The sequence below is a fragment of the Equus quagga genome, chromosome 6 (genome assembly GCF_021613505.1).
Source record: "Equus quagga isolate Etosha38 chromosome 6, UCLA_HA_Equagga_1.0, whole genome shotgun sequence".
Classification (NCBI taxonomy): domain Eukaryota; kingdom Metazoa; phylum Chordata; class Mammalia; order Perissodactyla; family Equidae; genus Equus; species Equus quagga.
In genome coordinates, this window is record NC_060272.1 from 95,907,096 (window position 1) to 95,927,259 (window position 20,164).

General features: G+C 42.2%; 1 protein-coding gene across 4 annotated transcripts in view; it reads left to right on the forward strand.

The window, feature by feature from the left end:
* Nucleotides 1-20,164, forward strand: part of PRUNE2 (prune homolog 2 with BCH domain) — a 242,365-nt gene that overhangs the window by 152,225 nt on the left and 69,976 nt on the right. For all 4 annotated transcript variants that reach the window (XM_046664560.1, XM_046664561.1, XM_046664559.1 and 1 more), the window contains 3 exons: nt 9,200-9,358; nt 12,015-18,588; nt 18,921-19,692. In XM_046664560.1, the coding sequence (XP_046520516.1) occupies nt 9,200-9,358; nt 12,015-18,588; nt 18,921-19,692 (7,505 nt within the window). The remainder of the gene's footprint in view (nt 1-9,199; nt 9,359-12,014; nt 18,589-18,920; nt 19,693-20,164) is intronic.

Below are 20,164 nucleotides of genomic sequence, written 5' to 3' on the forward strand. Positions count from 1 at the left end.
TGAAATGACGGTGATATTATAGGCTCTTCCTATTAAGATGCCCACTCCCTCAGGATAAAAAATTGCCTCTTTTGTCTCCCTACTTCCCACCCCCACACCCCTTGCAATCCTGATTCCTGGTTTCTCTGGGCTTTTGAGCAGAAGAAACGTTAAGTTGGAAGTATTTTTAGGTGATAAAATTTTTACGTACTATATGATAAAGTGGGATTCTTCCATTGGTTGTGTTTCTAAGCTACCAAAGCAAGAAGAACTACATGAGAATAATTCTGGGTAACCAGTGCCTCTGCCAGTTCTCTTGTTCTTTTTTTTCTGGGTACACATGCATGCTTAACTTTTTAAAAGTACACATTGCTGCAAGAATATCACAACATTCTTTGTTATGACAGTTTCTTTGGACAAGTTTTCAGTTTTCGCTTCATATATATAGTTAGTGGTCAGCCTGCATTTATATTTTATAGACCAGATTAGAAACTGGAAATTGATCATAAAGCATGGTAATATTGGATCATCAAAAAATTCAAGCAGCATGTTATTATTAGCATTTGTTAAAATCAAAGACATGGTTTGCAGGCCAGCCCTGTGGCATAGTGGTTAAGTTCGGTGCATTCCACTTCAGTGGCCCAGGTTTGTGTGTTTGGATCTTGGGCATGGACCTACACCACTTGTCAGCCACGCTGTGGTGGCAACCCACATATAAACTAGAGGAAGATTGTCACAGACATTAGCTCAGGGCTAATCTTCCTCTGGAAAAAAAAAAAGATGCGGCTTGCTTGTATATAATGGCAAGAGAGAACCAACACTAAACAGAAGTACATGGAATAGCAAAAATCTGTTTGTTATTAAATTAAAAGCTGAATTAATTAGTGATATCTTTGGCGATAAAGAATTTTCTCATTTAAGGCTAATATAGAGGTTAAAACATGGGCTCTGAAATCAGACTAACCTGAGTTTGAGTCCCATTTTTCACACGTATGAGCTATGTGTGACATCAGTTACTTAACCTGCCAAAGCCTCTGTTTTCTCAATGCAAAACAGAGATGATGCTGCCCACCTCCTAGGAACATCTTAAAGTTTAAGTGGGATGATGCGAAGCATTTAACAGAGTGCTTAATGCAAAACAGTGCTTTATTAGATTATGTTAGTCAATATACTATTGGTTTAAATGCAAATTATATTGATATGTATATATGTTACATATTCATTTACATATTGTAATATTTTTGTTTTTCACAAAATCTTTTCACAAAAGGGCTCTCTCTTTAGCTATAAAAAATGATAATATGTTCTGTGTGACTGTATTTTAAAAATATGATGTGTAATATAGTTTTAATAGACCCAGTGAAGTTTTTACTACTAAAAGCCCTTGGCTAGCTTATAAAAATAAGAACATTAAAAAAATGACATCTGGTAAAAACATGGGACATATCTTTGCTTGCCAATTAGAGAGTGTATGAAAAACAGAATAAATAAAATCTCAATTTATGCATTTTGTGTTCTCATAAATCATTTTCCTGTCGAAATTATCAGACTTTATTATTGCTGAATATTTTAAACATCATAGTAGAATTTTGGTAGCATAAATCATGAAGCTTTCAGTTAGAACATTTGTGTACATACCTCAGCATTTTTCTTATATCTTGATTAAAAAATAGTCCTGAGTCTAGGAATAAATCTGTGCAGAGTATAAATGTCAAACTATCCCCTTAAATTTCAGTAACTCAGCAATCTCTGCTGGCCACTGTGCTTACAAGGTAGTTATAGATTGTCAAACTGTGTTTCTAAGACTGAGTATTCTCAAAAATGAAGCGTACAAGCTTGTCTTTTAATCTTGGTAATGATTTTTATCCACAAGCATCCTACTTACAGACGACATCTGCTCGCTTGATTTCTCTATTTCCTTCAAGAAGAAAAAAAATTCAGACATAATGTGTAGGAATATTTGTCTATGGCATTAGAAAATAATTTATTTCATTTAATAAAAGCCTAGCTCAATATACTTCATTTGTAATTTGTAAAAGAGACAACTGTTTTGGATGACGTGGGTAGTCCAGCGTGTTGGACCTAAATGGAAAGTGTTAGCATCAGGAGTGAAATCCACTGGAGGTCGTACAGCACTTGGAGGTGAAACAGTGGAAATGAGGAAAAAGACTCTATCCATGGCGATTTAGCTGAAGGGAAAATCACTACACGTTTTTTTCTTTTGATGCTTTAAAAGCTGTTATTTGTGTAGTGGCAAGCAGAAGCTCATTCACTGAGTCTAACTTGGAATTAAGAAGAAGGAATCCATAAATAAGATAAACACTGCCTTACCCATAAAGTTTATATTTTACATCATTTTAAAAATGACTTTGCTTCATATTTAACTTTGTGTGACTTCCTCTGTTCTGTCACATCTGTAAATTTTCCATGTGAATCACTCATGTGATTTAAAACTGTATGTGATTATCATTCGAAAGTTCACATATCTTATAAAGGATGTAAGGCAAGAAATTGTCATATGAATAACCAGTTTCCATGCAAGGAATTTGTAAAATACTTTCTGTGATTCAGAGTAATCTCATGGATGCTCAGAAGGACATTTTGATAGTTGAAGAACCAGGAAAGGAAAGAGCCCTAACTTTTATTGTCTACCATATGTCAAGCACTTAGCCAGCTTTTTTTTTTTTCATTGAAGTATAGTTGACATACAATATTATATCAGTTTCAGGTGTACAATATTTATATTTACATTACAAAATGATCACCCTGATAAGACTAGTTACCACTTGTCAACAGAAACTGACTCATAGATATAGAGAACAAATTGGTGGTTGCCAGAGAGGAAGTGAGTGGGGGGAAGGGCAAAACAGGGGAAGGGGATAAAAGGTACAAACTTCCAATCATAAAATAAATCAGTCATGGGGATGTATTGTACAGCATAAAGAACATAGTCACCAATATTGTAATAACTAGTCAGCTTTTTGATATATGTTCTTAATTCTCAGATCAGCACCGTGAGGTAGGAGTTTAAAGATGAGAGAAACTAAGGCTCAGAGAGGTGAAGTAACTCACTCAAGTCACCCAGCTAGCGAATGGCAGAGCCAGGGTTAACCTCATGTCCAGCTGATTCCAAAGGCATTACTGCAAACCTTGGAGGGAGCGCCCTAAAATAATGGAGAGCCCCAATAAGATTTTAGATTAGCAATTTAGCTAAATTACAACTCTAATATCAGAGCATCTTAGTATCCATTGTATATTAGATTTCACTATATATTTTTGAATACATACAGAAATGACATTCTATTTTTATATGATTCTAGAAATTATTTTCCAGTTAATACTATATCATGACTGTTTTCGTGTGTCATTAAATATTCTTTGATAGCATGATTTTTAGTAGCAGCATAATAGTCTTATGTGTAACTGCCCCATAATTTAACCAATCTTTTCTCTAGTGTTGGCCGTTTAGATTGTTTCTAAGTTTTAGTTATTAAAGTAATAGTTCAGTGAATAGCTTTGTCCACAAATCTTTGTGTCCATATCTGATTATCTCCTTAGAATATATTTCTACAGTGTAGGAGAGTGCCCGTTTGGAAATATTTACCAATAATAGGAAAAGAGGGGATAATATTTTATTATCAAAGGATTTCTTTTGATGAATTTCTATCAATGAATGCAGATATTTATTGGTAATTTGCATTTCAATTGTGAATGGTCCTTTATGTTCTCCTACTAGTTTTCTATTGCCATGTCTACTTTTTCTCATTGACATATAAGATTATATGTTAATATAATCTTATAATCTTATATGGCAATGAGATTTATTATATATCTCGTCAATGTATAATCTCAAGGACATTCAACCTTCCTCCTCCCAGTTTAAAAAAAGAAACAGTAAATAAGAATAATGGCATTGTGAAACTTTTGAGTGGGTTGTAAGCAGAAGAGCACCATGGTTCTATTCACATTTTTAAGAGCTGTTTCTTGGCACTCTTGTCACAGGGAGACAAGAGAGGCCACAGGGAAACCAGGTGGGTGGCTGTCACCAAAATTCAGGCAAAAGATCATGGTGATGGTGGCCTAGACAGCCCTAGCGATGGAGAAGAGAGGGAGAAGTATTTGGCCTTGGGATATGTTGTAGAGGTAAATTTAACAGGATTTGCTGGTGGATTATGTGTGGAATAAGGAATAAAAGGAGCCAAGAATAATTCCTAGATGTTTGGCTGGAGCAACTGGGGGGATGGTGATGCCATTTAATAATAGGAAGGAAACTGGGGTGGAGGTAGGTCTTATTGTATTTTTTTTTTTTAAGATTTTATTTTTTTCCTTTTTCTTCCCAAAGCCCCCCAGTACATAGTTGTATATTCTTCGTTGTGGGTCCTTCTAGTTGCGGCATGTGGGACGCTGCCTCAGCGTGGTTTGATGAGCAGTGCCATGTCCGCACCCAGGATTCGAAGCAACGAAACACTGGGCCGCCTGCAGCGGAGTGCGCGAACTTAACCACTCGGCCACGGGGCCAGCCCCAGGTCTTATTGTATTTGAGATGCTTATTAGACATTTATGTGGAAATACCATGTGGATAGACAAGGTCAGAGTTCAGATGGATGTAGAATTGGTTGTCATTGGCAGACAGATGGTATGAAAGCCATGCGACTGGAGGAGATCACCAAGGAAAATGTGTACATAAAGAAGAGAAAGGCGTTTGGAAACAAAGTCTGAGGCAGTGAACATTTAGAGCTTGAATAAGGAAGAGGAATCAGCAAAGGTGACTGAGGGGTAGCCAGCGAGTTGGGAGAAAAACCAGCAGAGTTCGATGTCAGGAAAGTGAAGGAATTAAGTGTTTCAAGAAGGAGGGAGGGTCAACGTCATGGAATTCTTCAGAGAAGTTGAGTAGAGTATGAAGAGGAAAGTGATTTTTGGATTTGGCAACCTGGAGGTGATTGGTACTTTTTTCTTTTTGAGGAAGATTAGCCCTGAGCTAACATCTGCTGCCAATCCTCTCTCTCTCTCTCTCTTTTTTTTTTTGCTAAGGAAGACTGGCCCTGAGCTAACATCCATGCCCATCTTCCTCTGCTTTATATGGGGGATGCCTACCACAGCATGGCTTGCCAAGCGGTGCCATGTCCGCACCCGGGATCCGAATCAGCGAATCCCGGGCCACTGAAGGGGAATGTGCACACTTAACTGCTGTGCTGCCAGGCCGGCTCCAATTGGTACTTTTCGAGAAGAACAGTTTTAGTGGAACAACGTGGGCAGAAACCTGGCAGGAGCGATTCAGGAGACAATAGAAGACAAACGTATGAGGAATGTAAGAAGAGTGGGTTTTCCTCTCTCAAGGAATCCCCACATTGAAGTACTCAAATGTTTACGAGACATTGTGTGGATCACTTTTATTTCATGTGATGCCCTGAAGCTCTCAGCATACACCGTAAAGACTAAATTTTTCATAACAATGGAATAAGAACTAAAATAGGATTTTATGAGAGAGTGGAATTTTCCACTGCATTTGTCCACACACTTTCAAACACAAATGTAATAAATCTATTAGACACCATCCCTGTCACTACCTCAGTTCTTATTTTAGTTCAAGCGAAGCCATATCCTTTCTGTTTCCTGCTGTTTGTCGTCGTGATCATTGGCCTCTTTCTAGAGCCCGTGAGATTTACACTTTAGCTCTTGGCCGGGAAATAACAAAGCCTTTTTCTCCCCACGTTTCCAGGCCTTCCTACTCATTCCGAAACTAGGAATTACTCCAGCAAAAGGACTCATGACTTCTAAAACTGTTTGATGATTGACTCTTTGGGACCATGAGAGACAAAAGGCTGTGTCAGAGAGCAGTTCCCATTCCTCCTAGCTGATGGGAATAGTCTCAGTTTTTGCCAGTCAATTTCCGGTTGCAAGGATTAGTAAAGTCACTCCCTAAATTCCATGCAGAATTCTCAGACTGGGGTCATATTGCAAATGTGGAGGGTTATATGGTGGGGGTGAGGATAGTAAATTAAAGTAGAATCCCTTTATTTTCTAAACTTTGGCAAATTGAGCAGGAGATATGTATATGTATATATCTATGATTTTAACTTAAGGTGGGGAAAACATCTTGGAGACGTTTGAGCAGATTAACAAATAGTATTTGTATACGTGTAACTAAAACAGTAATTTATCAGGTAGAAGGCAGATGGGGGGAATAAAATGCCAACCTGTATCTACAGTTGGGTTGTGTTGATGATGAAGTGCTGTTTATTCAGGACCAGCCTAGCTTGTCAGCAACATAAGAGCCGTCGCAGCACATGACTCCCTGCATAGCTAGAAGACAATAATAAATTATCTCCTATGCAAACAGCACCGGAGTAAAAGCAGAACAAACAGACTCTGCCTCTCGGATTCCTGATTATTCTCACTCATTCCCTTCTCTGATTCTGATTTAAACATGAAACGCATTATCCTAAAGCCAATAAGATCGAATCTGGTTTGAACAATCTTATTAGGGCAGATAGGACAGTGCTGATGATCTCTGTTTGACGGTCACTGCGAAATGTAAGCATTTTGTTTCTCTTACATACCAGAGTGATTCGCCGAAGCCTTTGTTTTATCCGTACTTCATTTGATCTTGTGGAATTTGGGGTCACCCAGAGGAGAAGTGGGAGAGTGTCACCCAGTGGAACTTGATCCTAAGAATCACTTGAGGTACATAATGAAAATATAGGTTCTTGGACCCAATCCCCAACCAGCTAAATGGCAACTTCCAGCAAAGCAGCCCAGAAATTCACACCTCAGGGTGGTTTTTATGCTACGGCTATGTGAGGAATGAGGAGCTGAGGGCGTGAGTCAGCAAGTCTTGTGAGAGCGGTGAGAGAACCCAAAGGACTGGTTCAGAGGAAAATACATCAATTAACAAATGCCTCCCTAAAGCAGTGCTTTTCGGATATCAATGTGCGTTTCAATCACCTGGGATTTGTGGAAAATGCAGATGCTGCTTCAGTAGGTCTGGGGCGTGGCTGGGCACTCTGCATTTCCAAGAAGACACCTGGTGTTGCCACTGCCTCTTGGACTTGAGTCCAGCAAGATCTTAGAGCCATCATTAAAGACAGAAGAATCCAAACAGATGGGAGCTCAGCTGACATTTTCGCATAGCAAATGTTCCACAAGTATGGCTTTGAATAATGCTGATGCTCCTGAATCCTCATCTTGTGCTCAGATAACAGAAAATCCTGCCTTCTCTTGTTGGAGCGACCTAGCTGGGAATGCTGTGATAATTGTTACATGTGAAGATCCCTTAGAAATGTGTCTTCTTTCAGGGATTTATAAATATATTTGGGAGGTTTTTTGTACATAATGAAAAAAATATTTTGGAAGGAAAATTGTAAGCTTTCTTGTGCCAAAGCTCTCAGTCTCTGGAGATATGATGTAGGTTGTTGCTGTCCATTCTTATTTTCCTTTGGGACCATATCTTCTTTTACGATTCGTAATGGCAGAAAGCTCAGCATTTAGGTTCTCGATGGATAACACCAATCATGATCTGAAATAATTTTGTCTACTGAATGCACACTGTGTATAATATGAGGTCCAATTTTTAAAAGCCACATTCTAAATATCTACTTCTGTTGTGGGTAAGCTAATTTTTTTTAAAAAATTGTATTTAAAAATTGTTATTATGACACAGACAATAAATAAAAAGCATGAAAGCTGACAGTATGCTTTTTGGAACAGCTCTGTATTTGAACATCATAAATTTCATTACCAAGCCAGTACAATAGATCGATCATTGGTACTCATCAGCAGTCCATCCTGAGACCTTTGTGAAGTCGTATGTGCAATTCCTCGTAACCCAAAAGTGAAAGTGGCCTCGTGAGGTGCCTAATGAGAGTGGCTGCCACAGGAGTAGGTGACAAAGGCTCCTTGAGGTGTGGAAGCTGGTGACGGGCTGGGCCCACATGTCTGCCAAGTGGTCGAGGGCCCTCTCAGGGGCCTCATAGACCTTGAGATTCAACTCAGCAGAATCACAGAGTACACGTGTTATGGATATTTTAAGTGACTGGTAAATAGTGTAAGACACGAATATCAAATCCACAAGTTTCAAAGAACTGCCACATACAAACAATCTGGACATGGAGGAAACCTGCACTTACATGCACTGCACCATTTAGCTCTTCGCAGTGGTTATCTGAGGGGGTACATGGCACTTCCACTTTCCATGGTGTACATCTCTGTGTTGCTTTAATATTTTACCAGTGGCATGCATAATTCTGATGACTTTTGTAATCAGAAAAAAAAATTGGTGGAACTCTATAGCTCTCGAGCGCACATCATGGTGATTTTCACTGAATAGTGCACTAGACTGTCAATGGATCGATTATCTATGATGATCATATATATATGCTATGAGATATATATATATGCTATGATAGAGGATTATGTAGCACAGGTTGATTTTGTGTATATGTCTCTCCAGTTCATTCAACTAACATTTCTTGAGCAACTAGTATATGCCAGGCATTATGCTAGGGGCTAACATACAGTCTTCACTGTATTTCTTTAAGAAAGAGAGACAGCCGTGCTGACAAAGTGGTTCACCTTGCAGCTAGTATAACTCGAAAAGGCCAGCACATTCCCTTGGCTGATATGAGCCACAGATCTGGGTACTCTGGTAGTGGGTTCCTTTCCCGCAGTTATTCATTCCTCTTTAGGTGCCGGTTAGAGCGAGCACAACTGGAATCATAGCCCTTCCGCAAATCTCCTGGACTTCTTCACTGGAATAGAAAGCACTCAGTAAACTCAGCTAGAGTCATCCTTAGGAATTCTGCTTGCAGTTAATAATCATCAGAAAACAATTATAGAAAAGAACTATTTTCTAGTGATAGGATGAAATAATAGTCAGCAGACGTTCCTACGTCCTGTGAACAATAAGAGGAAAAGTATGTTTTGCAAAGTCAACGTTTGAATAAATATTTTAGGGAAAAAAAGTTGAGATATTTGTTCCTTATCTAAACTATTCTGAATAATGATGGCAAAGACTCCTGTTTTTCTTGGTTTAGGAAAACAAACAAGCAAAGTATATTTTAAGCCATAGCATGAAAGTTTCTAAATTTTCTCAAAGTGTCCATTTCACGTAAATCTAATAATAAATATCTATCGTAATACATCTTGAGACTGGACTAATATGTAGCCCAATTCCTCACAGCTGGGCAGTTTGACATTAATATCAAATTGCCTGTTGTTTCAGGACTGTATGTTTCACAGCAATATCTCCAGTGATTTGAAAACATTTACAGACAAGTTCGGTTTTGATGTCCTCATCCTCTTGGCCAGCTACGTGTCGGAGGAGCAGCAGCCGAGACGGCAGATTGCTGTGTACTCGGAGAACCCAGAGCTGTGCAGTCAGGTAAGCACCTCCTTGACCCCGGCCCGTTTCACCACCTCCTAACCTGCCAGCTCTCAGAACCCGTGGAGGAAGAGGTGGGTGGCTTAAAGAAATTGGCCCACGAGATACGATCCTGGAGTTTGAGTTTTAAGAAATGTTGGAGGTATTTTGCACATTGGGTCTTTTATTTATTTATTTATTTATTTATTTATTTTTAGTTTTCAGTGCTTTAATTCAGATTTTTAGTTTTTAGTTTTGATGCTATGTTGCCAAAAAAAATCATCTAAATAGAATTGGTAGCAAGTTAAACATTATCCCTTCTTTTTTTTTTTACTTGAGGTATAATTGACATATAATATGATATTAGTTTCAGGTATAACGTAAGGATCGATATTTGTATATATTGTGAAATGAGCACCACAATAAGTCTGGTTAACATCCATCACCACACATAAGTATAACATTTTTTTTCTTGTGATGGGGACTTTTAAGTCTTAGAACTTTGAAATACAGTATTATTAACTATAGTCACCGTGCTGTACATTACATCCCATGACTAATTTATTTTATAACTGGAAGTTTCTACCTTTTGACCCCCTTCACCCCACACCCCACATGGGAGCTGTTAAAAGAGCTCCATAACTATTTATCTTCTAGGCTGAATCCATAGAGAGAAAGATGATATCTTTTTCACCCAAATGAGGGCAAGTCCTCCTTTGGGTCCTGTTTCCTTTGAGGACTGCTACCTGGTAATAACTAAAGTTTAGTCCCTATCTAAATACCTGTTTGGTCCCCAGTGTTTAGTAACTGGTGATCTGATGCTTTAATCAAACTTCATTGGTCTCCAGGTACTAAAAGTCTGCCTGTGAAATCGGTCAGATCTCTCAGTTGATAGCTGAGTCTTTAACCCAAGTCTTTGGAAATAATATAAGAAGTAGACAAAATTAATCGAAATAGGGCACTGGCTACACCACTCCAGGAGTATTTAATAACTAGTAAGAGAACACACATGGTTCATTATGAGAGGGACAACACGGACTTGGAACTAACCCTTCCTCACTGATGGATTAGAAACCTCGTCTGTCCGCAGGTGGCTGGCGGCAGTCCCGACTCCTTTCTTGTCCCCATTCTCACTTTCTGTCCCCCAAGAGATCCATCTTGGCTCCCCTGACATGACTGTAGGTATTCCTGGGCTCCTCTGTGCTTTCTCACGTCCACATACGAGAGAGCCCCCTGCTCCTCCTGCAGGTGCGTTTTGCACCCTGTCTTCTGACCCACCTCCATCTAAGCATTGCATCACCAGCCTGGGGCGTTTTCAATGCTTTGCTCTGCACTGGGTTTCAAAGCTGAGTTTTATCTTTGGTCACGGGTTTTCTAGGGACAGAGCTAAGGTCTTCTGAGCCTCCACTGTGGTGGTTTTCATATCGCTTTTAGTAGCAAATCAATTTAAAATTGGTGAATCTAAGACAGACAAAACTAGAAGAGCAGATGAAGGGTTGGAAGCTCTTCCTCCTCTCCTCTCCCACCAGCCCTCCCCTCCCATCACCCGAGAGAGACAGCTCCTCAGAATCTTGAGCATCACAAGGTCAAGACTGCTCCAGAAGAATCCTTCTTTGTGCCTGTGGTCACAGTTGGTTAAGGGTCAGCCTCTGCAGCTGAGCTGTCTGAGTTCAAAATGTGGCTCCATCACTTGTTCACCACGTGTTAGTTGGTCAAATTGTTTAACCTTCTTGCTTCTGCATTTCCTCATTGGCAAAATGGGGATCAAGCATCCCAACCTTGTAGAATTATTGTGAAGATTAGAGGAGATAATGCACGTAAAACCCTTTAGGGCTGTGCCTGGCATATGAAAGCACTCAATAAATGTCAATTATCATTGTTAGTGTTATCCATGTGAGCTCTGTAGCTACTGTTATTGTTGTTGTTTTTGATGTTGTTGTTACCTCCACTAATCCTGTGGGGCCATTTCAAAGGCCCAATGTGCAAAATATCCCCAGCATTTCCTGAAAATCATAAAACTGTAGCTGGTCCTGGCCTGGCTCTGGCTGTCATACATCCCCCTGCCTCCCAAGTCAGCTTTGTCTGTTCTGGGCTCCATGTCAATGCTTCCTGGGCAGGAAGAGACAGTTGGTGTCTGAATGCTGTTTGGAAAGCTCTGGCCCTGGCAGCTGTTTTCTCTTTCCTACTTTCTCCTGTGCCTTATGAGACCAGCAGAGGTTAAAGCAGGTCCCGCTGCCTGCTACTAGACAAAAGCCTTTCTCCTGCCCCATTTCCCCTCATTCCAACACTTTCCGCCTAGCTCTTGTCAGCATCCACCATTATCTGTGCACTTTGCAAACTTGAGTTTCATTCCTGTTGGAAGATGATATTATATTACACTGAAGAAAGGATTTAAATGGCTTTAAATCTCTTTCCCTGTAACTTTCAGAAGCCAACAAAATTGAATAGCTGGATTTTGAGTTCAATGGAAAGCCAATTTAATAGGGTTGGAGAAAGAGTTGGGGTGTATAAATGAGACTTTCCTTGTTTTACATTGTACAGTTTTCAGTTGTTTGTGTTCTTCTTTTTAGACAGATGTACACAAATTAATTTTATATTAAGGAAAATTAAGAAAGACAAATTGCAAAGAGCACAGAGTGTCTGAGTGCTCACACAAATTCCTGTGCCTCCCTGACAGATTTGCTGTGAACTGGAAGAGTGCCAGAACCCTTGCCTAGAGCTGGAGCCGTTTGAATGTGGCTGTGACGAGATCCTGGTGTACCAGCTGGAGAACCCTTCGGTAACATGTGATCAGGTAGTTCTCCTTGTCAAGGAAGTCATCAATAGGAGACATCCAGAGATGGTCTCCAATAGCCGGACGTCCTCAACAGAAGCCGTGGCAGGCAGCGCCCCGCTCTCCCAGGGATCTTCCGGGATTATGGAGTTGTATGGTTCTGACGTAGAGCCACAGCCCAGTTCCGTGAATTTCATAGAAAACCCTCCGGATCTCAACGATTCTAACCAGGCCCAGGTGGATGTCAACGTAGACCTTGTTAGCCCAGATAGCGGGTTAGCCACCATTAGGAGCAGCCGTTCATCCAAGGAGAGCTCGGTTTTCCTCAGTGATGACAGTCCAGTGGGAGAAGGTGCTGGGCCTCACCACAGCCTCCTCCCAGGGTTTGACTCCTATAGTCCCATCCCTGAAGGGGCAGTAGTGGAGGAGCATGCACGGTCTGGAGAACAAGGTGAACACTTTGACCTCTTCAACTTTGATGCAGCACCCGTGGTTTCTGGGCAGTCCCAACCATCTTCCCATTCTGCGGACTATTCCCCAGCAGATGACTTCTTTCCCAACAGTGATTCATCAGAAGGACAGCTCCCCACAGGGCCTAAAGGTCTCGATGGGTTAGGGGTGGACATATCTAATTATTCATCCAGCTCACTTTTGTCGGTGGCTGGCAAAGATAGCCTCGTGGAATTTGATGAGGAGTTTGTCCAGAGACAAGAAAGTCCTGAGGATAACTCTGAAAGAAATTTGAGCCTGACAGGTTTTGTGGGAGATGACTCTCCTTCACCAGAAAGGCTGAAAAATATTGGAAAGAGGGCCCCAGCAACACCTATGAATAGCTTTGTAGAAAGCTCACCATCCACAGAAGAACCAACTCTACTCTACCCAGAAGATATGAGCCAAAAAGCAGTTGACGTAGGTCACACAGAGCCACCTCAGACCCGTCCACGGTGCAGCAGCTGGTGGGGTGGTTTGGAAATTGACTCTAAAAACGTTACAGATGCATGGAGTTCCAGTGAGCAGGAATCTGTCTTCCAGAGCCCTGAATCATGGAAAGATCATAAGCCAAGCCCAGTTGATAGGAGAGCCTCAGATTCTATATTTCAACCAAAGAGTCTCGAATTTCCAAAGTCAGGTCCCTGGGAGTCAGAATTTGGTCAGCCTGGGCTGGGCAGCAATAATATTCAAGACCAAAGTGAGGAAAACTTGAAGTTTCAAAACCTGCCCACTGAGCAATCCCATTTGCCAAACACGTCTCCTCAGGGAACAAACCACCTGATAGAAGACTTCACTGCTTTGTGGCGTTCTGATCGCTCTCCCACAGCGATGCCCGAGCCATGGGGAAATCCCACGGATGATGGCAAACCAGCTGCTGCAGCAGCATTCCCAACCTGGAGTGCATTTGGTGAAGAAGACGATGCCAAAGCTTTGAAAAATACCTGGAATCTGCACCCAGCGACTGGTGAGACACCTTCTGTGAGGGACCCAAATGAGTGGGCCATGGCAAAGAGTGGGTTTTCTTTTCCTTCAGAAGACCTAGTGGACAATTCATCCAATGAGGCAAATAATATAGCAACTTCAGAGATCTGGGGCAACAAGAACCCTGACTCCAGAGATAATATTCTTATATCTGGAAATCCTGGATCTGATCTGGATAATGCATGGAATAGTTCTAAGCCATCAATGGAAGATCAGAATGGTTTAGTGAATCCAAAAATTAGGGGAAATGTACATGAAAAGGTAGATTCCTGGAACCTTTTTGAGGACAGTGTCAAGAAAGGAGGGTCAGACATCATAGCTCCTTGGGAAGATTCCTTCTTATCATATAAATGTTCCGATTACAGTACATCCAACATTGGGGAAGATTCGGTGCCTTCCCCCTTAGATACCAATTACTCCACCTCTGACTCTTACACATCACCAACATTTGCTGGAGACGAAAAAGAAGCCGAAAACAAGCCATATGCTAAAGAGGGAGGTTTTGAGTCAAAAGATGCTAAGGCTACTGCAGGGGAGACTGAAATGCCTCTGCAATCACCACAGCAGCCACCTAGAGATCGAGTTAGTTCAGGTCCTGGGAACCTGGAAATGTGGACTTCATCTCATGCAGATAACAGTTCTGAAATAAATGCCACTCACAGCCCAGATAAAGATTTACTCAACACAGAGCCCACAGATGAGAAGAACATCTCCATGGAGGATGACATTGGGGAAAGCAGCCAGTCCAGTTACGACGACCCCAGCATGATGCGATTGTACAATGAAACAAACCGACAGCTCACACTTTTGCACAGTAGCACCAACTCCCGGCAGGCGGCCCCTGACAATGTCGACCTGTGGAACAGAGTGATTCTGGAGGACACTCAGTCCACTGCAACCATCTCTGATATGGATAATGATTTTGACTGGGATGACTGCAGTGCAGGTGTGGCAATCCCTGGTGAAGGTCAAGCACAAGGATATGTGGCTGAAATTATTGAACCCGAAACCCGATTTTCAGTGAGACAGCTAGAACCATGGGGTGTAGAATATCAGGAAGTAAATCAGATAGATTGGGAAGTCCCTGCCTCTTCTGAGCCCAGCAAGGACACCGCTCCTAACGAATATGACATACTCAACGAGAAAAGTGGACAGCTAATTGCGAAGAGTATTTGGGATTCCGTCATGAGAGATAACGACATGTCATCGTTAATATTACCAGGCCCATCGTATATTACAGATTCAGAACAAAGCAAATCACCTCCTGAAACTCCCAGCTCACCAGAAAAAGTTAAGGACAGTCACATCCCAGATGTGCTAGAAGGATCTGGAGCCAGTGAGTCAGGAGCTCTTACGCCAGATCCTGACAGGCAGGACACATGCAGAGGAACCCTGCCCAGTGATACAGCAGCCTTGGCAACCAGGCATGAGAATCCAGGGCATTTGGCACACTCAGACCCGTGGAGAGGTCCAAGCTGTGAAGAAAGTGAGAGTGAGAAGGAAGCCCACAGAGCGGCCGATAAGGAGCACCCTGGCGAGGAGGAGGAGACGGATAGAGCCTCGGGGATTTCTGGAAAAGGGCAAGGAGACCAGGAAGGCTCTTCCCCAGTTGCATCTGAACATGAAGAAATCTTTGAGGAATCAGGCAAAATGAGTTCTCTTTCAGTCACTTCCAGTCCTCAGACCGAGGAACCCCAAGAAGTTTTAGAGCATGAGAAGGGGTCTTACAGTCCAGACCCCTGTGATGTGCAACCAGAGATGTCCACAAGTCACCTCCAGGCAAAAGAGACCTGCGAAGAGCGCCTCACGGATCACAGAAATTCAGGTGAAACTACTGAAATTTCAGGCAGGCTGAATTTAACAAAAAGTGTATCTTTACCTGAAATGGATCCTGAGAAAACTAAAGAAGGCAACATTCTGGAGCCAGAGAGAGTGAACCGAGAGCAACCTCATGAATGTCCCCAAAGCCTTGACGTTTGGAATGGCCCTATAGACAATGATGTGCAGGTCAACTGCACAAATTCTGAGATAACTAAGAATCTTGAAGTTAAGAGTACTGAACACAGCCCTCCAGGAGGCGCTTCATCAGGAAATTATGACGGAGATAGTATTTCTAGTGAGTATACACATTCCACTGCATCGAGTCCTGACCTAAATGATTCTTCAGCTCCATTGCCTTCCTGGGACCATGGACCCAGTACTGGACATCAGAAGGAAAATCAAGATGGTTGGAGTAAACAGAATCACCAAGAATCTGAACTGATTACTACTGATGACCAAGTAGAAGTAATTACTGAAATGAAGGACCTGGAGGAAAACAGAATGGGCAGCTTTGAAAAGAGCTTAGATCACAAGGTTCCTAAATTTTTAGAGATTTGGAATGACTCAGTAGATGGTGATTCCTTTTCCTCTTTATCCAGCCCTGAAACAGGAAAATATTCTGAATATTCAGGTGCCTATCAGGAAAAAAATCTAGTGATTAGCCATCAGGAGAAAAATGAACATGACATTGCTGAAACTGCGCAGCTGGAGGATGCCAAGTTCCTTTCGATGAGCTCAGGCTCTGAGGATGATACTGCAGGTGACGAAGAGTCCATGGGGAAAGAGACCCATTTGGCCACTTGCCAAGTTGCTGAGCGTGAACCGGAAGCTTGGGATTCATTGAACAAATCTAATAAGTTCTTGGCCACAGCAGATCCCAAGTCTGAGGAATTTTCTGCCTATGTCGGCAGTTCAGAACCAGCAGAGAATGAGAATGAGTCAGACCCACTCCGTGACAATCAACAAAGCAGTCCTGATCGCTGGAATTTCTCGCCACTAAAGGGCACTGAAATACAGATTACAGCTGTAGATAAGGAGACAAGATCTTCTCCAGAAACAGGGAAGACAGAAGATATTGTATGGCAAATATCTCCCAAAACTGAAGCAAAGAATGAAAATTTTTCTAAATTGGAAATTGTTGGCTTCCCAGCTGACAGCACCGAGTGGTGGAATGCCTCTTTACAGGAAGGGCGACCTATTGAAAGTGCATTTGAAGGGGAATTCTCTAACTCAGGTGGTGTGGTAGAGATGAATTCTTCAGTATACCAAAACGTGGGTCCCTGGGGAGTACCCATTCAGAGTGATACTGAATCCGTGGAAACGCATTGTACTAATACTTTCAGTGATAGACATCAGTCTCCCTTCCTGGATAGTAATAGGGAGAATTCTCACGAGCAACTTTGGAACATTCAACCGAGGCAGCCTGACCCAGAAGCCAATCAGCTTAGCCAGCTTGTAATACTGGACCAAATTAAAGAAAAGGATTCCAGAGAGGAAACCTTCATGTCTTCCTCTGGTGTCAAACTCACTTCTGAAACACCTACCCAAGAGCAGTGTCAGAATATAGTGCTATCCGTCTGGGATCAGCCAGACCCAACATTTGCTCACACTGATGAAAATGGAAGTGTTATGTCTAATGCTTCAACTATTGAATGTCAAGATACAAGTTGGTGGGAAAAGGAAAAATCACACCCCAGTGAAATGACAGATTCAAGCATTGCCTCAGACGATTTCCCTGCCGTCAGTTCCTCCCCTCAGTTGATAAAGAAGTCAAGCTCTGAATGGGATGGCTCTACCCCGACTGAGGGCCCTCAAGGCGACTTTGTTCCAGATATTTTACATGGCAACTTCCAAGAGGGTGGGCAACTGGCCTCAGCTTCGCCTGACTTGTGGATGGATACTAAGCAGCCCTTCAGTTTGAAAGCAGATGGTGAGAATCCTGATATACTGACTCACTGTGACCACGACAGCAACTCTCAAGCTTCCAACAGCCCCGATATATGTCTAGATTATGAAGCAAAGCAAGAGACTGAGCAGCACATTAGTGCTGGGATAGGACCTGAAGGGGAAGCCAGTGAGGTGTATCTCACCGAGACAAAGATGCATGAAGAGCCCCGTCAGGAGCCTGGGCAGGAATTTGTCCCCTACAATTCTGAAAGTACAATTCCACTGCCTCCGATCAGTGATCAAGCAAACACAAGTGACTCAGCTCAGCCTACCTCTCACAAAGGTTCTCCCGAACCTTCTGAAATAAATAGTGAAAACAACACAAGTTTAAAAGCATCAGAAAAAGGAGCCAACCCAGACATAGCACCAACTTTGGAACCTGTTGACAGAACAATCCCAATGATTGAAAACGTGGGAACCAGTATATTTGTAACTCAGCAAGACCCAACTATGGATGACAACAGCTCTTGTGTATCAGAGGACTTTTCTGCCGGAAGTCAGACAGACGCAGGAGCCTTCTTAGACCATGAGCAACCTTTTGCTACTGAGAATCCTGCCACAGTTCCTGATGCTTTGCTAGCCTCAGACACTTGTCTGGATGTAAGTGAAGCTGCCTTTGACCACAGCTGCAGCGATGCTTCAGGTCTCAACACATCCACGGGAACAATAGATGACATGAGTAAATTGACATTATCAGAAGGCAATCCCGAAACGCCAGTTGATGGGGATGCAGGGAAGCAAGATATCTGTTCATCTGAAGCCTCATGGGGTGATTTTGAATATGATGTCATGGGCCAAAATATTGATGAAGATATAATGAAAGAGCCTGAACACTTTCTCTATGGTGGTGACCCACCCTTGGAAGAGGATGCTCTGAAGCAATCGCTGGCACCTTACACACCTCCCTTTGATTTGACCTATCTCACAGAACCTACTCTTGATGTTGAAACAACAGAGGAAGCTGGGGCTCCAGGGGATGAGTCTCTGGGGAGCGAAGCAGCGGAGGTATTACTTTCTGCCCTTCCTGGTGGAAGAAGCGAAGAAAACCACACTGAGACCAAAAACAGACAGCCCGGACGCCAGATGGTTGTACTGCACATTCATGAAAACCCTGAGTCTGTTTCTCTGCCTGTAGAAGTCAACTCCAACATTGAGTTGTCTCCAACAAACATTGACTGGGAAGTAGAAACAGATCATTCGGATTCACCAGCAGGTGGAGACATAGGAACACCAATTGGTAAGAAACCTCCCCTTCCTCCACCCCCAAGAAACTGCTGCTTTTATTCAATTAACGTATTTGTAAAACAAACTCTTCCTACCAATGTGGGTAAAGAGGAGCTAACTAAATTTGCAGTGCATGCCTAACCAAGTCCTGTATTCCGGCAGTAACATCTGCTGCTTGTGAAATACCTATCCTTGAGAGTGCATGAGAAAATTAAGCAGCACTACAAAATAAAAATATTTCTTAAATTATCTCTCTTTAGGTGGATCATTTGCAAAGATCACAAATCACATAACGTGTTAATTAAGGCTTGTTCCCCTCTTCTCACCTTCATCTTCCACTTCTAGGTGCCAGAGAGGGAATATTAGAGTTGGAAGAAGAAAAAATAATTCCTACCAAGGAGCCTGAACAGATAAAACCAGAAGACAGGGAAGAAACTTACACCGAGAAGAATGAAGATCATCATGCACTACACATGGATTACATACTTGTAAACCATGAAGAAAATTCACTCCCAAAGCCAGAAGCCTGTGAAGCAAGAGAAAGCACATCTGAATTAGAAGAATTTCACATGGGTTCTGAAGAAACAGAAGCAGGGCTGCCAGGAACTGAGTTAGTAAGCTTCTCAGACACATGTCAGCCTGCCTCCTTAAATGAAAGAAAAGATCACTTTGCAGAGAGAATGTCTTCCAAAGATGATAAGAGATCATCTCTTGAAAGCCATGGGCAAGACCAGAGTTGGATGGTCTTGGGCCACAGTGAAGGTGGGGCTCCATCATTGGAAGCTAGGGACTCAGGGCCTGGATCATCTGGAAAGGCTCTGGAGCCAGCCTCTGATCACGACTTGGGCAAAGTTCCCCAAATGCAAGTTCTGGGAGAAATGAAGCCTCTAGAATCTTTAGCACGGGAGGAAGCCTCTGGTCTGGGCAGCCAATCACAGAGGAGCAAGAGCCAAGGCAGGGCTGGCCCAGATGCAGCTATGTTGCAGGCTGTCACCCATGACAATGAATGGGAAATGCTTTCGCCACAGCCTTCTCAGAAAAACGTGATCCCTGAAATGGAAATGGAGGAGGAGACGGAGTTTCTTGAGTCCAGAATGAGGAAACCAAGAGCAAACGGGTAAGCAAAAAGCTAGATTTATTTTTTTCCTAAAAACCATTTTATTTAGAAACTGGAAAAATGATGAGGGATTGTGGAACCCAAGGAATACCTAGATGATAGGAGCTTTGCTTGTATTTCTTGCGTAGCATCAGTAAAAGCAGCTGCTAGGTAACCATAATGATGATGATGATGATTTGTGTATATTTTGAGCCAAAAAAGCCCCTTTGATTTCCAGCCAGTCTTGTACTTACCCTTCCAACTCCTCTGCCTACTCAATGCCTGTATTACTCTTTAACAGGCCATTGGAACCAGAGAAGGGAGAGCATGAAGATTTATTGGTGGTGCAAGGCAGTTTGTACCCGTTATCTCATTTAATCCTTACAACAATCCTGAAGCGGCAGGCATTATTATCTTTATTTTACACCTACTGAGAGGAGGGCACTTGAGGCTCAGAGAGGTTCTATAACTTGCCTTGAATTAAGTAACCAGA